The 16,523-nt window shown below is 43.0% G+C and overlaps 1 protein-coding gene across 9 annotated transcripts; it reads left to right on the top strand.

The window, feature by feature from the left end:
• Positions 1-939: 939 nt before the first annotated feature.
• Positions 940-15,915, top strand: GTSE1 (G2 and S-phase expressed 1). Of its 9 annotated transcripts, none has more exons than XM_084810984.1 (12): positions 940-1,199; positions 3,822-3,904; positions 6,722-6,779; positions 6,859-7,468; positions 8,694-8,864; positions 9,698-9,839; positions 11,345-11,692; positions 11,888-11,960; positions 12,948-13,202; positions 13,845-14,028; positions 14,625-14,753; positions 15,399-15,915. In XM_084810984.1, exons 2-12 carry the CDS (start codon positions 3,829-3,831, stop codon positions 15,483-15,485), a joined length of 2,133 nt encoding a protein of 710 aa, XP_084667110.1. In that variant the 5' UTR covers positions 940-1,199; positions 3,822-3,828; the 3' UTR covers positions 15,486-15,915. The 9 variants fall into 9 exon arrangements, with proteins under 9 accessions (XP_084667110.1, XP_084667117.1, XP_084667119.1 ...); XM_084810991.1 differs by having other exon boundaries at positions 1,016-1,199; positions 8,694-8,828; XM_084810990.1 differs by lacking the exon at positions 940-1,199 and adding an exon at positions 1,209-1,255 and having other exon boundaries at positions 8,694-8,828.
• Positions 15,916-16,523: the final 608 nt, after the last annotated feature.

Raw genomic sequence — 16,523 nt, 5'->3', positions numbered from 1 at the left:
CACTTTGGTTTTTTTGATGTTGAGTGAGAGGCCGAGCTTCTCATACGCTTCTGCGAAGATGTTGAGGGTAGTTTGGAGATTTTCCTCTGAATGTGCACAGATTATGTTATCATCAGCATATTGAAGTTCTATGACAGAGGATGTAATTACCTTACTTTTTGCTTTCAGTAGACCGCCTGGACTGTGACCCTATTGCCTCCCAATTTCAATGATTTTTGAAAGATTCTTTATTAAATACTAATCTATTAATAGTCAAAAAGTTAATGCATGCATGCACACATTAAAAGGATTCATAACATCCACAATTAAATTGTGTATTGGCATCCATATTTCTTATAATCCATATTTTTGTTAACACAGAGAGAAATGGTTACTTTTTTCCTAATGTATTATATTCGTTCTCTACAACACTTGTATAAAAGTAACTCATGTTTTAAAATATGCATTGATCTTTTTTCGTGTGTGTTTTTTTTTTTTTAAGTAGGGTTTCAGATATTTATTTGACCCACTGGTGACGTATCCTATTTCGATCTCACAAGCGAGGGTCAGTCTTCGATTGAACCTGGGCGACTAGTAAGTTAATGTGCCGGCAGGGGCCGCTGTGAATGGGCGGGCGAGCTAAGAACTAAGAGAACCTCCCTCGAGAGTTCCCGGACTCTCTAGCGGATGCTGAGCCATAGAGACAGGAAAAGTGTCAGACTATCCGCAGTCTCTATGATAGCTTTCCCCAGCCAGCTGCCCTCCACATGCGTTCGACTGCAACTCCCACTAGCCCCAGCCATCATGGCGAGTGGTCAGGAATGCTGGGAGTTTGTAGTACAAATCACCAACAGGGCACCACACTGGGCAAGGCTGGTCTATAATCTTTATAAAAAAGGCCGATAACTGTGTTGGTCTCTATGGCGCCTTTCCTCGGAGAAGGACAAAAAAAAAAAAATTGGACTCGATGGCCTTGTAGGCCCCTTCCAACCCTACCATTCCATGTCTCTATGCCACAAACTACAAGTCCCACAATGCCCTGTACGCGGGTTGTGGGGCGGAGGTTGTGATTGGACTCTTCCCTCTAGAGAGCTACAGACCGTGAGCGTCGTTTAAATGCGCCAATGAGGAGCAGCTGCCTGGCTCGGGAGGGCGGAGCCCCATTTTCAAACGCGGGCGCGGCAGCGGGCCGACGGGCCTTTCGCTCTTCCCCTTCCGAGGTGAGTCCCGAGGGCGGGTTGGAAGCGAGGCCCGGCGGCTGGGCGGCGCTCAGGGGGTACGAACCAGGGGGCCGAATCTCGGTGTCGCCGGCGCTGGGGCGCGGGGAAGGGGGCGAAGCGCATCCTCCGAGGAGTGGCGAGTTTTGCGCACGTGTGAACGGCCCGTGAGGGCCCCCCTGGAGGCGCTCGGCCCGGCGATGACTCTCGGCGCGGCGTCGGTGTATCTAGCGCTGCGGCTCTAGGCCTGGGAGGCGTTGGGGGCGGCACGTGCAGGAAATGTATGTGCCTGCTATGGTTCGTTCAAGTTAGAAACCTACTTGACCAGACTTAAGTACCGGCTCGGTCATGAGGGGAATGCAGTTTGCATATGCCCAGAGGAACGCTTTTATTCTGAGAGCGAAGCACTCGTTCGGGAGGCCTGGCTCAGATCGAAGCACGGACCGTTTGGTGCAGCGTTCATTCTCATTCGAGCCTCGCAGGCCCCGAAGTGTATAAAAAAACAGATAAAATGGGGTGAAATTGTTGTTGTTATTGAACAGAAAGTAAATTTTTCAGTTACACGACGTCTCATACAGATTTTGGGCAAAAGAAAAGTCAAAAGGAATACCGTGTTTTTTAACTCAACGAAAGCCGAGTTATCTCCAGTGATGGCAGAACCTACACTAATTAGATTTCAAACTGCCTGCCCTTGTTGGAGGGCCCAAGTTGTACAATCTGTGTGAACGAACACACACACTCAAAAGGTAGCCAGAAGGTCTGCAGTAAAATGAGAGATAAGGCTCACTTGGGAAATATAAAGACACTTGGTTGTAGGAAATGTTTTTTCTGTATGCAAATACCATTGCATACAGACTGTTTTAGCAGGGTTGGAAATAAATGAGAAATAGTGACTTGAAGATACCTACCCAGGCATGAAGGCTAAGCAAGGACAGAATTTTGGTTTCCCAACGCCAAGTAGTGGTCAGACTAGGGCCGTGTTCCCACGGCAACAGAAAGAGAAGCGAATGGAGGAGTACTGAATTTTTTTAAAAGGAATCAGCTTTGCTGCACTTTGATCCATGCAGTGCTCCATGAGCAGGTTCTCTGCACCAGTAAAAATCGCTTCACATAACATACTTCCAGGTGGGGGTTGGGGTTGGAGTGAATGTCATCTGACTGGTAGGGGCTGCTCAACCAATGAGAGAGGCTTCCCTGCCTCTCCCCCATTTCTCCTTTCCCCACAAAGTCCAGATGCACCTGCATTTCAGGAGCAAGCCTCATTGAGCACAATGGGAGTTACTCCTGAGTAGGCACACATATCCTCGTGCTGAGAAACATATGGGAAACCAGCCCGCATTTGAACCCGCAGGATCTCTATAACAAAGGGTGAAAGTAGTGACTTCCTAACGCAATAAAGCAAACAAAGGAGAATCAGACCCTCGAGATCGCGCTTTACTGCACTTGGGGAATTGGGCTTTAAACTGCGCCATGTCAATTGAGGAAGATCTCTAAGTTCTGACTTAAAGAAAAAACTTTAAGCAGTCTCAGGAAATGCGGTTTTCCCCTGATAAGCGTCAAGATGGCTGGTGGAGGGCCATGATGTCATGTATCCCTAATGACATCCAAATGCAGCCAGTTCTAAGTAAATCACTGGTGGAAACACCGCCTAGGAAAGCAATTTATCATCGTGTCATCATCTGTCTTCACAAGGAGGTGGAGCGCTATTCTTGAATTAGAAGAAAGTGGCTTGTGAATTCTAGCTATGCAGGCAAATTACATTGCCATCTGAAGTTATTGAATAGGAGTGAATTGGGTTGTCCATTGAGATGAATTGATCATTTTTAATGTGAATTTTCAGCTAGGCTGGTGTAGTCCAATGTGTTGGAGATTCCTCAATTTCAGTGGCAACTGCCAAGCAGTGACTTTTTAAAAGTGGATTATTTGACGCTGATTTCCTGATGCGCAAGGCTTATGCTTGCTGCAAAGACTTCCTGTGGTATGTGAGACCATGAAAAATGGAGTGCCTCCCAAAGTTTGTACAGCACTCCATGATGAAACACTAGTCTTCAAATTCAGTTGAACTTCAAATAACTTCTGTTCTGGCTTTGAGCCTCAGCTTCCTGCTTTTACAGTGTACCCTAACTGAATTATCTACAGTTGAAATGGCAAGGACCCATGCAATAAAACTCCAGTGAACCTATGCTTATCAGATTTGACTTCTCAAGGAAAGACAAGACCATATGTACTATATTTTCCCTGCACTATACTTCTCCCTCAGTATAAATTCACCTGTAGAACCTGGATTATGTTTGCCACAAGTGGAGATCAGGAATTACAATATAGCATGCCAGATAAAACCGGTATTGGACTCCTGCCATATCTGTAGGTCAGCACCAATATATTGGCCATTGCAGTATATGCAGAGTATTTCTTGAGCTTCCTTACCACTGTCCCATTTAGAGAGGAAGGATTCTCACAGAATTTGGTATGGATGTACATGGTTCATAACTGTAGTAGAGCAGCTCTTTGAATTGGCAATAAATATAATTGGTGCTGGTTTGGATTTTTATAAAATATTAAGCTAATATGTGATTGCTTGGACTTTAAGCTATTTTTACCTAATAAGTGAGAATTGTCTTGTAGTTAAACCATGGAAGAAGGAAAAACAATCTTGCATTCCGAATGGAAATGGACAGAAGCCACACCCAATGAGCACATGAATAAAGGTAGGGAATAAATCATGGACTTTAGAGGTGGTATGCCTTTGAAATCATTCTGTAGTGACTGATGGGGTATGTCTGAAATCAAGGTGAGTCTGCTTCATGGTGGCAGAAGTGCTTGAAAGGGTGAGGAACTGGTGGCTGTTCCTCTTGGGACCAAAAAGCCAAGCAGCCCATTCCTGTGTTCACAACTCCTCACTCCACCCCAACCTGGTTCCCTCCAGATGCTTTGGACTACAACTCCCAGCATTCCTGACCATTGGCCATGCTGGTTGTGGCTGATGAGAATTGAAGTCCAAAACATCTGGAGGTCATCAAGTTGGGAAAGCCTGACCTACACAATCCAAACTCCAGCCTGCCCCAGTGGGCTGGTTAAGTGCTGCTACTTGCAGTGATCAGCCCAAGTGAACTCGCCGTACAGATGAACCATGCTATCAGCTAGACAGTGGCTCAGGACACTGCCATGGCTCAGTGGTAGTGCACATGATTTTCATTCAGAAGGTCCTAGGTTCAACCCCAGGCATCTCTAGGTAGGGCTGGAAAAACTCCTGCCTGAAACCCTGGAGAACCTCTGCCAGTCAGTGTCAGCAATACTGGGCTAGATGAATCAATGGTCAGAATCGTAGAATAGTGGGGTTGGAAGGGGCCTATAAGACCATCGAGTCCAACCCCCTGCTCAGTGCAGGAATCCAAGTCAAAGCATCCCTGACAAGTGGCTGTCCAGCTTCATCTTGAATGCCTCCAGTGTGGGAGAGCCCACTACCTCCCTAGGTAATTGGTTCCATTGTCATATTGCTCTAGCTGTCAGGACGTTTTTCCTGATGTTCAGCTGGAATCTGGCTTCCTGTAACTTGAGCGCATTATTCCGTGTCCTGCACTCTGGGATGATGGAGAAGAGATCCTGGCCTTCCTCTCTGTGACAACCTTTCAAGTACTTGAAGGGCACTATCCTATCTCCCCTCAGTCTTCTCTTCTCAAGGCCAAACATGCCCAGTTCTTCCAGTCTCTCCTCATAGGGCTTTGTTTCCAGACCCTTGATCATTTTTGTTGCCCTCCTCTGAACCCTCCCCAGTTTGTCTGCACCCTTCTTCAAGTGTGGTGCCCAGAACTGGACACAGTACTCCAGATGACGCCTAACCAGTGCTGAGTAGGGGGGAACTAGTTCTTCCTGGGATTTGGAAGCTATGCTTCTATTAATGCAGCCCAAAATAGCATTTGCCTTTTTTGAAGCCACATCACATTGTTGGCTCATATTCAGCTTGTGACCTACCACAATTCCAAGATCCTTCTCGCTTGTAGTGTTGTTGAGCCACGTATCCCCCATCTTGTAATTGTGCATTTGGTTTCTTTTTCCTAGGTGCAGCACTTGGCATTTATCTCTATGAAATTTCATTCTGTTATTTTCTGCCCAGCGCTCCAGTCTGTCAAGATCACTTTGAATTTTGTTTCTGTCTTCCAGAGTATTAGCTGTTCTGGCCAATTTTGTGTCATCTGCAAATTTGATCAGCATTCCCTGCACCTCTTCCTCCAAGTCATTAATACAAATGTGGAAGAGCACTGGGCCCAGGACTGAGCCCTGCGGTACCCCGCTCATTACCTCTCCCCAGTTTGAGAAGATCCCATTGAGAAGCACTCTTTGAGTCCGATTCTGTAGCCAACTGTGGATCCACCGGATCGTTGTTTCATCTAGCCCACTTTGAGCTAGTTTGCTCATCAGGATATAATGGGGCACTTTGTCGAAAGCTTTGCTGAAGTTGAGGTATACTATGCCCACAGCATTCCCACGGTCTACAAGGGGGGTTACCTGATCAAAACAGGAGATCAGATTAGTCTGGTAGGATTTGTTCTTGACAAATCCATGTTGGCTTTGAGTAATCACTGCATTGTTTTCAAGGTGCTTACAGATGGATTGCTTTATCATCTGCTCCAGAGGTTTCCCAGGGATTGATGTCAGAGGGACTGTTCTGTAGTTCCCAGGTTCTTCCTTTTTGCCCTTTTTGAAGATAGGGACATTAGCCCTCCTCCAGTCATCTGGCACTTCACCCGTCCTCCGTGATTTCTCAAACAGAATAGACAGTGGTTCTGAGAGTTCCTCTGCCAGTTCCTTTATTATTGTAGGATGCAGTTCATCTGGCCCTGGAGATTTGAACTCATTCAAAGTAATTGGGTGTTCCTTGACCATATGCCTACCAATCTCAAAGCAGCAATCCTGCCCCTTCAGCCTGTACTTCGCCTTTGCCATGGGGGTCATAGACCTGTTTCGGGAGAAGACTGAGCCAAAGTGGTAACTGAGCACTTCTGCCTTGTCATATGTTATCTTTTTGCCATCCTGATTTAATAGCTGAACCACCATTTCTTTCCTTTGTCTTTTACTACGCACGTATCTGAAGAATGCCTTTTTGTTGCTTTTAGCATCCCTCGCTAATCTCAGCTCGATGTAAGGCAGCTTGCTATGACAGTGTCGGTTACCTGTTTTGTGGGGGAAGGAAGGAAAATGTAGGTTCAGTCTCACCCCACTCCTGCTGGATGTGGGGATCAGTAATTAGATCTACACACACTGCATCTGATCCGGAAGGGCATCTATACAATGAAACCTTTGTGCACAGCTCATCCTTTCTAAATTGGGACCTATATTAGAAATGGGTTCTATGTTGTTCGGGTAGAGTAATCATTCTTGTTACAGAGAACATTAGTAGAAGCTGAAATTTCAGCATGGCACAAGGGAATATAGCAATATGTTAACTATAGAAAAATGACAGTCCTGATCATCATAATAGCAATAAACGTTTATCATTTTTTTCAAGCTGTTCATTGTAATTCCAGACTTGCCCCTCCTGACTGATGAAAAATTTGACTTCGACCTTTCACTGTCTCCTGAAAGGTAAACGAAGTATCTAGAGTGCATTATTAAAGGGGAAAGGATTTGCGGGTGTTTGACTCACTTGTTGTCTATATTCTAGTGAAAATGAGGATGAAGTTTTTGTTGGACCGATGGGCCACAAAGAAAAATGTATTGCTGTGTCTCTTGAGTCCCAGGAAGGGACTGAAGATAAAATTCCACCACCACCTGGGGATGAAATGACATGGAGCCCGCTTGCTGGAGAGAAATTTGTGGAGATTTTCAAAGAAGCTCATCTGGTAGCTCTCCAGCTACAAAGTGGGAGCAAAACAAAAAGGAACAATCCTGGCCAGATGGAAGAAAGAAAGACCAAGACTGTCGAAAAATTTGTGCAAGAATCAAAGACAAAACTGAAAATCCTTGAGAAAGGAATAGTAATGGATAAAACCCCCAAGGCGATTAAGAGAGAGACTTATTGTGTATGGGAAAGCCCAGTCTGCCAACTTCCACCTTCATTTCAGAAACATTCAATGCAACCTTTCACAGTAATGGGCAACTCTCATTCCCCACAAACTCCTCTAAACACATCTAGTCCGGGTAAAATGAATAAATTGCCCCAAACATGTATTACACCTTTAGCCCAAGGAAAGAGTGATAAAAAAGCAAACATGTTCCAGACTGTAAAACATTCATCTGCATTTGGAAATAACAACTGCTTAGCAGTAGGACAGGTAAAGATTTTTCCTCCTAGACAGCTGAAAGCACTATATAAATAGCAGTCATCTTTATATAATGAGACTATAATTATACTAATGAGATTTCAAGTTTTTTTCTCTTCCTATTTGAAGTTCCTTACAAGGAACACAAATGCCTATGTGATCCTGACTCTACTGAAATTGACTGACTTGAATTCAGAGTGCTGAATCTTTATAAATGAAGTACTTAATCCATTTCATACTTCATTAAATAATCATAGAACCATAGGGTTGGAAGGGTCCTACAAGACAATCGAGTCCAACCCCCTGCTCAATGCAGGAAGCCAGAGGTGGTTGACTATGTTTGATATTAAGTGCTGGTATTGCTAAGTATGATTTGAGGCTACCGTGTAACTTGTTACCCACTTAAATGCCCATTGCTGCAACTGTAGGAATGCACCCAGCCAGGGGTATCTAGACTGGGGGAGTCCTTGGAGATGGGGAGACAGCAGCTGAAAGCAAGAAAACATAGGCTAAGAATGCTCAGGAAGAGAACCACGGGGAGGCTTGAACCAGAGGTGGCTTATTACCAGTTTCTCTGATAATGAACCCTCTGATCTCCTGAAACGGAGATTGATTTGCCATAACTTTGACAGACCTTGAAAGTGGTGCAGAGATTTGTTTTCTGCTTTTTCAAGATCTCCCTAGACATTCCCTGTCTAAAACAGTGCAAGGACGAGATGACACGTGGTTCATTGGGATGGGACAGGAGCAGGAGGTGGGCTCTGCCTTCAGCAGAAGGGGGAACTTGTGAAGAAGTCAATGGTATGTGGTAAATCTCCAGGAGAAAGGGCAGCTATACTAGTCACCATGCAATGCATACAGCCCTGGGATGCTTATTATTAGCTTCTTCCACATCTCGTTCATCTCGTGGTGTCAGCTCCCAAGACCTGGTAGGTTCACATGGTCATGTTCATAAAGTGATGACTTGCATGTATGAATGATCTTTTACAGTGAGAACTTTGCCACAAAACAAATGCTTTTCAGTGGAGTCTGTTTGCACATTCAGCTGTGACTCATCAAGTGGTGTGTGTCTGTCTCGGGGAGAGCAGGACTGAATTGGCTCTAACAATACCGAAGGCCTGCTTTATCATGCTGAATGTCTTGACTTCCAATTTAAACTTGAGGATGGTTTAACTGAATTAACAAAGAGCCTGAAATATATTTTTGTCTCTGTTTTACAATGATCTTAATCTTACAGCCAAAACAAGGGAAGTTATCTAGTCCTTCCGGCAGGAATCATTTGAACAGTATGGGGTCATCCGAAAATTTGCTCACTGACAAATCAAGTATTGCTTCAGATGCAGGAGACCTGTCATTCTGCAACAGTTCAATGGTACAAGACAAGAGACCTCTTCCTACTCCCAGCAAGGTGTAACTTCTAACTCATAATTAGTTGGCTTCAGGTGTCACCAGTGTCTTATGCTTTGGTATCAGATAGTGATCCTTAAACAAGTGCGCCATTTGGAAGTCTTTCTTGCTTCCCCATGAGGGTTTAACAAAGAATCCAGTGATGTTTGAGTGTGAAGGCTTAGAGCAGGGGTGGGGGTATGCATTGCCTGCCTCTTGGAACACACTGGGGGTTGCCCCCCGTCTGCCACCACCAAATTTACTGCTGAAATTAATGTGGCAGCAAAAAGCTGTGCTTTTGCTTGAAAACAAGGCATGCAGGGAGCACCTTGTTTTCAAGCAGAACTGCACTCCCAACAGGCTTCAGGGAGCATGATTCTGCTGGAAAACAAGGTTCATGCTCCTCGTGTGCCTTGTTTTCAAGCAACATTGCTGCTTTTTTTGGTGCTGCTGTGGCAAATTCAGCAGTGGCAGGAGGGAGCGGGGGGGGCATGTGGCCTGTGGGCCACATGTTGCCCACCCCTGTCTTAGAGTAGTGGACTCTTCTCTGATTTGGCCCGATACCTTGCTGCTGAATGGAGGGGCCCCTGCAGGCTGCTATGAAATGGGGTACATGAGCAGGTATAAATATTTCTAAGAGTGTATACAACTGAAATAATTATCCAGCTAAATTTTAAAGTTTGAAACTACTGATCTATAAAGAGATGAAATAACTTTAATTGGGGGGAAAATAGTGCAGGAACCTGGATATGCTCCTTTATCTTTGCAAGGAAAATCAGTTTGCCAGTAGGGCAACGATGTAGGACATCAGATGTTCCTGGGCTCCCTAACTACTACCTACCACTGTCTTTGCAGCTGGGGATAAAGACAAGGCAACTGAAACCTCCTAGTAATGTTCATATGCGAAGAAACACTTCATCTTCATCATCATCCTCTCTTTCCAGCATGAACTCAAGTTTGAATTCAAGTCTATCCGTCTCTCCTAAAAGAGGAAAAGGTAACAAATCGTGGATTAATCTTGGTTGATTTTAACTGATTATACTTAGAACAAACAGCAGTTTCCTGAATGAGTATGTAATGGGCAGCCTGGTTTATTCAAAAGTAAAAGGACCTTGTGCATGGCAAGGGGGGGTAGCACAAGAACCTGAGAATTGCCATGACTATCTAAGCCATGGCATAGATCATTTGAACCAGGCCAGTGAAGTACTGAGCTGTTTGTGAATGACAGAATAGTATATGAGGGGAAGCACAATAATGACATTAAAAGAGAAGGTGGAAACCAACTGTATATTCTGGAAAATGAGGGTTATGTCAGGGTAAGTACAGTACCAAAGACTTTAGAATTCATATTTTTAACAATTCTTGATTTATGACAGTTGTGGTGGAATTGCATGTCTGAATACGTATAGCTCTTTCCACTTGGTGATTAGTAGGAACAAGTTTAAGGTAAATCACTGTTTTAAGGGGTTAAGGTCACTTTGCTCCTGAGAGTATCTTTATGTAGTTTGTTCTGGCTACACACATTTTTAATAAAACCATAAAATGCAAGCCCAAAGTATGAACTGACACACAAGAAAAGTGGCCAAAATGCATGTTGTGTGAATTCGTCAGAAGTGTGATTTCACAACATTTGTGCTCACTAACTTAAATAGTAACAACATTCTTCTATAACTTGTATATTGTCAAATATTTTTTCAAACTGTTCTAATGCAGAGGCAAATATTTCGAGGCATGAAAATTATTGCTATTGTGACTGTGCACTTTTGGATTCTATAAATTGGTGATTAAAATAACCACTCCTCTCACTGTAGTTGAGTATCATCTCTATAGACCAGATTGGATAAATGATTACATAGTAATGTGATAGATGTAGACCAGCAGTGGGGAACCTTTTTTTCTGTTGGGGTCTGCATTCCCTCAGGGATAATCTGTGGCATTTTGTATCTTAGTGGAGGGTGGAACCTTAATACTGGTGGTGGGGTGGGCCCTTTTCTTTCTCTCTTCCTCCCAGCCTAGCAGGCTGCCAGAGGAGGGACAGATTGTTCCTGTGAGATCGCTTGCAGAAGGGTTTTTAAACTAAGCTGAGGGCCATATGAAGTTAAGGCAATGGCTGCAGACCACTGTAGATGGCTGCCTTTAAATGTTCACCCTCTTCTTTGTTGGCCCTTATAACTGGAAGTCTCCCCAAACACCTCTGTGGTGTTGCTGCTTCACATTCTTTCTTAAAATCCACCTCTTAGTCCTTATCATGCATTCAAACAAACCCTAAGCGCATCTCCACATTCATCCCTTTACCTTGGGGGGGGGGTGTCAGCTCTTCTTTTCCTTCCCTCTCTCTCCTGTGATGTTGACGTTCAGAGTTTAAGCTTTATGCAGTAAGGGCCTGTCTTTGCTTTTGTGATACTGTAAAGCGCTGGGTGTATTGATAGTGTTACGAGTGTGTGTGTGTGTGTGTGTGTGTGTATGTGTGTGTAACAGATACAAATTTCACTTATTTTCCAGTTCAAACTAGTGTTGCTTCAAAAGTTTCTGCAAACAGTTCCAGGCTGTCCTCTAGTACAAGCAAGATTTCAGTGGTTAGACCCATGAAAGAGGCATCAGTGGCTTCCCATTCTGATGCATCTGGAAAGCAACAAAGATCTACAAGTGCTACTAAAGGAAGTCCTTTTGTCAGTGTACCCAAATATAAAGGTACTCATGTGTCTGAGACTTCAGGCAGTGGGATTCCAAAAGAGAGTTCAGATCCTAGTCTTCAGAAACTGTTACAGAAAAGTAGAGTCGGAAACATAAGAGCATGTTCAAGTCCTAAACTCAAAATTAAAACAGTGCCTCCAGTCTCAACAAAGGAAGGTAAGAACAATGATCTTACTGAAGTGATAAATCACACTAGCTTCCCTAACTTCTGGGAAGTGCCTACTCTATTTTTATATTTAACATTTGAATGCTGTATATGATTAAGAATAAGGACTGAATTGAGGACTTCAATGTTCTCATGCTGGGAAAGGTTGATCTAACTGCTGGAATTGCTCATTTTCTCCCCCTCAGATATACTTTCAGAAAATATAGCTGCCAGAGTACTGCAACCAGTTGGGTTATTGTCCTGTGGCAATATTGGAAGGTAATAGTCTATATGATCCATACGTGACTATATGATCCTCTGCAAGTCTCTGTCCATCTTTTGAACTGCTTTGTAGGCACAGGCAGTATCAATATCAAGGTGGCTTGGAAACCTGTTTAGAGACCTGCAAACCTTTCATTTGAGGAGAAGTCCTACAGAAAGCCACCAATAAGCCTGTCTTGCAGGACTGAGAGCCTTTGAGACCTCGGCAGTCTTGGATACATTCCCCACCCATGATGAGCTGCAGCTTGCAAGAGTGGGCCGGCCCACATTGCTGGTTCAAATGTGTGCTCTGCAATCAATAGGCTGCAATGTAGTCTTTAGTTCTTGAGAGTGTGGAACTACGCATTTGCACATCAGTGGCACACCTGGGGTTGAGAATTCTATGTTGCCAGAGATGTAGTTTCATCCTTGTAAGCGTGTAACCCAATGGCTCAATTGAGCCGAGACATAGCTTAGGCTTCCAAACATGCAGGCAAACTGGTTTCAATCTTTCATTTTCTTTCTGCTCACCAATCCAATCTTGAGGTACACCTGGCAGATGGAGGAGTTGCCCTAAGTTTGTCAATTCAGACATCACACCAAGCCATAGCTTCTTTTAACTATCGTTTGATGCAATGTCTGAACTGGTTCAATGTTAAGTGCAGTTTTTGGAGCTAAAAACTTCTATAGTATCCCTCCTAGATGTTTTATTTGCTGCTACAGCATTCCTCTTAGCCCGAAAGATCATCATCCCTTATACCGACTTGCGTTTCAGTTGATTCTGAAGATGGGGTAAAATGAAATGATGCTAGTGCTTCAGCAGAGTGCAAACAGCCCAACAAATTAACCGAATTGGTTTAAAGCTTACTGATAGCAGGCTTTAAGTTGGCTTACTGTTTAACTGCATTACAGACAAGTGTTTGGGATACTTTAAATTGTAATCTGATTATTTTAGAGAAAGAGGGATGTTTCAGCTCTAAACTTCTAATATATCACATATCCTAGCAACGTTGCAGTTACCCCACCTGTCAAACGATCAGAAGATGGGATATTGTCAAATTCCTGTTCTACTGTAAACTCTGCTTTACGGACTCCAGCCAGCATAAGGCATTCTTCTACATTGCCAACACCCATTCGTCGACGTATGTCAGGAATTCCAACACTGACCCTGAAAACTGTGCCCAGATCGATGTCTTCCCCCAAACTTGTACCTCTGGATCAAGTCTTCAGTGTGTCTTCCAAAAAGACTCCAGCAGCTAGGTAAATCTACACTTGCTTAAAAGCCCAGCAACACACTGTTCTTTTTTTCATATTCCTGCAGTCTCCACCTTCGCATTCCTGCGGTCTCTAATTGGCTGATTTATAATTTCAAAGAAGGCCAATATAGGCAAGAGCCTCTGAGTGCCATGCAGCTGGAGCCTGGGTGATCTTGGGCCAGACTCCTAAGTGCTCAGGCAGATTTGGGAGACTTTACGATTGGAGTTCTGTGGCCCATGAGAAACTCTTATGAAATTCCATCATCTGCCGAGACAGTACAGGCTTTTGAATGCTACCTTACTGATGTGTATCAGTTGGGTACTTTTTGGAGCCTTTTCATTAGGCAACTACACTCAAGATGTATCAATAAAATGTGTTTCTCTGAGACACACATGTCTACGATTCTGATTTGATTGTGGCTCCTTGATGCATATTTCTAACACTTGTACATGTATTTGCCACAATGTAATGTGTGAAGCCCTGAGCAGAATCTAGGACAGGGTTTTTTTACTGTATTTTTGTATGCCCATTTGAAAATCTGCACTCTTTATAGGTGCAGCTTAATTACTTAAACTTGAGTTATTATTTTATTGAAGAATTTGTCTTAAGCTCTATATAAAGCTGTTCCTGTCTGTTCCTATCTAGTTCTAAATGGGTAAAGGAGAGCAAGACACGGGTGACTTCTAGCTCATCTTCGACAGAAGGAGACTTGTCTCCTCCACAAGTTGTACCAATTGTACTTGATTTTTCACCAGAGCAGGCTTCTGTGGAAATAGAACAAAGGTTGACTCTAAAAGAGAAACCAGCTGAAGAAACACCAGCTAAGGAGGTAAGCTGCAGCCTATCAGTGAACCGCCCAGAGAGCTTCAGCTATTGGGCGGTGTAGAAATGCAATAACTAAAATAAAAATAAATATCTCTGCCTCTGTCTTCTGCTTCAGAAATTACTGCTGCGAACACTACTCTTTTTCAAATGAAACGAAAAGGTGCTAGTGCCCTCTAGTGTCACTTTTCCTAGTAAGCAGCTGCTTATGAAGTTTCAGTTAAGCAGAGTTTTTGCTGGCTTTATTTCAGGCTTGGCATTATAGAAGATGTTTATCTCTTGAAAACAACTTAAAGTAAATTCATCCAAATGGTGGCTATGCGAATAGTTCTCAATGTCTCCCGTTAAGTTAGTAGTTATGCATCCTAGCTTGGACAGCGTTTAGGAAATGCACATGAAGGCCTCTATGTCTGGTTAGGCTCTTAATGAGGCACCAAAACTAGCTCTTGGTGAGTGGCAAATCTAAATACCATGGATTTTCAGGGTGACAAGAATGGCTATCCTAGTGGCTGTCATAGTCCAATAGCTTTTTCTTAACAACAGTTCATAAAACAGCAAATGATTGGGCAACAACTTACACAGCATCTCTCTTTTCTTTCCTAGAGCTTACTTATAGACATTGGAATAGATAAAACACCAAATATCATCCAGGAGTGTGAAAACAAACCTCTCATTGATCTCTTTAACACTCCAGAAATTATTAAAGTTCCTCCTCTGAAACCTACAGGACAGGTAAGACATAGTTCCATTTTATCTTAGTGCTGCTTGCATGTTAAGTATGCTGGCTTCAGGATAAATGTTAGTTTAACTGAATGCTTTGTGTTACTACAGGTGCTAAACCCAAAGGCAGTGTCTGATAGGGGCCTTTCATGTGCAGCCAGCCTTGCAGGCCCTGGTCTGCAAGTGGCCTCTATTGCTTGCACGACATGATATAGCGCTTCTGGGGGGGGGCAAGCCTCCAAACAAACATTTCTGGAAATGGCAGAGCTCCGGCAACTCCCCCACTTTCAGAAACAAGCATTTCTGCTCATTTCAGGGTTTGCCCCCAGAAGCAGTATATCATGTTGTGCAAGGCCACTTGCAGACCAGGGCCAGCAGTTGGATACTGCCCAAATATTCAAAGTACAAAGTATCTGACAGTGCATGCAGATACAAAAAACACTGCATGTGGGGTTCAGGAGCTTAGGTCCTAACTCCAACAAGGGCCTGGCATTAGTTGGCTATTGCAATATAAATATTTGAATGTAATAAGACTGTGTGGTGGCTTTTCACAAAAATAAAAATGCCATCATAGACTCATTGGCAGATGGGGTCCTGATACTCCAAGGGCACAGAATGACTAACACAGTGCCATTAATATCTTTTTTCTATTTCTAGCTAATAGATCTAAGCTCTCCTCTTATAACACTTAGTCCTGAAGAAAATAAAGAGAACCTGGATTCTCCTCTTCTGAAGTTCTCTTGAACAACCTTTCAAACTGGAAGAATTTCTGTGCAGCAATTGGTGTGTTTCACTGGGCAGTGGGTTTAATAGACTGGAGAAAGACTTGAAGTTGCATGAAAATTAAACTGAACCTTTGATAAATGAGATATTGAAGTGAATTGTAGAATTGTGAAAAACAAATTCTAAAAGTTTGTCAAACGTTGTAAACTATAATAAAGTAATACATTTTATATATCAATTATGCATCTTCATTAAAATATTGTATGGGATTCAAACTCTAGCTGAAGAAGACATTACCAAATAAAACTTAGCAGGTTGTTTGGAAACATGTGAACACTATGCTGCTGAACATTCTAGACTCCAGTTTGTGGCTGGATACCCATCAGAGTAACGTGAACAACTTGTTGAATGCTATAGAAGTTTACAGTAAAGACTACTTGAAGCAGAACTGATCTGTCATATTGTGTGTTTATACCATCCAATTTCCCATAATGCAAAGCCTTGTAATAATGCTATGTTACTCATAGTTTAGAATTCTGAACAAGTAAAGAAGCTGTACAGTATAACAATGGATAGTATCCAATGTTAGTCCAACTTAAGTCCCATTCATGCCAAGTATGAACTAAGTAGGACTAAGATTGGATACTATCCATTGTGGAAAAGGGGATGAGGAATCAGATTCTAACTCAATCTAATTCAGTCTAACACAAACATCTGTGTGAGCATAATTATCTCCCTGAAACAGCTCCAGAGAAGTAAATGCTTGGAACTTAGAGAAGCTTCCTCCATATAATCATTCTCCAAAGGAGAATGAAAAAATAAGTAATGTTTATTGGATTAGGTGCTTTCCATGTGAAGCAACACAGTTAGTGCTTTATCTTTACAAAGCAAGCAATAATGCAAGTGGAGGTAGATAATGGGCCAAATGCAATTTTACAAGAAAACAATAGTACGAGCCCTAGCAGAGTCCTATGGGCTACTGGATTATTGCCTAATACTAAATGTAATAGTTTTGGCTTTATGTGTATATAATCACACATTCTAGACCAGCTATAGAGG

Source organism: Heloderma suspectum, chromosome 7 (assembly GCF_057233095.1).
Source record: "Heloderma suspectum isolate Gila_16-S chromosome 7, 16-S_ref, whole genome shotgun sequence".
NCBI lineage: Eukaryota > Metazoa > Chordata > Lepidosauria > Squamata > Helodermatidae > Heloderma > Heloderma suspectum.
The sequence above is the reverse complement of the archived record's forward strand: the minus strand, read 5'-3'. Positions and strand labels throughout refer to the sequence as shown.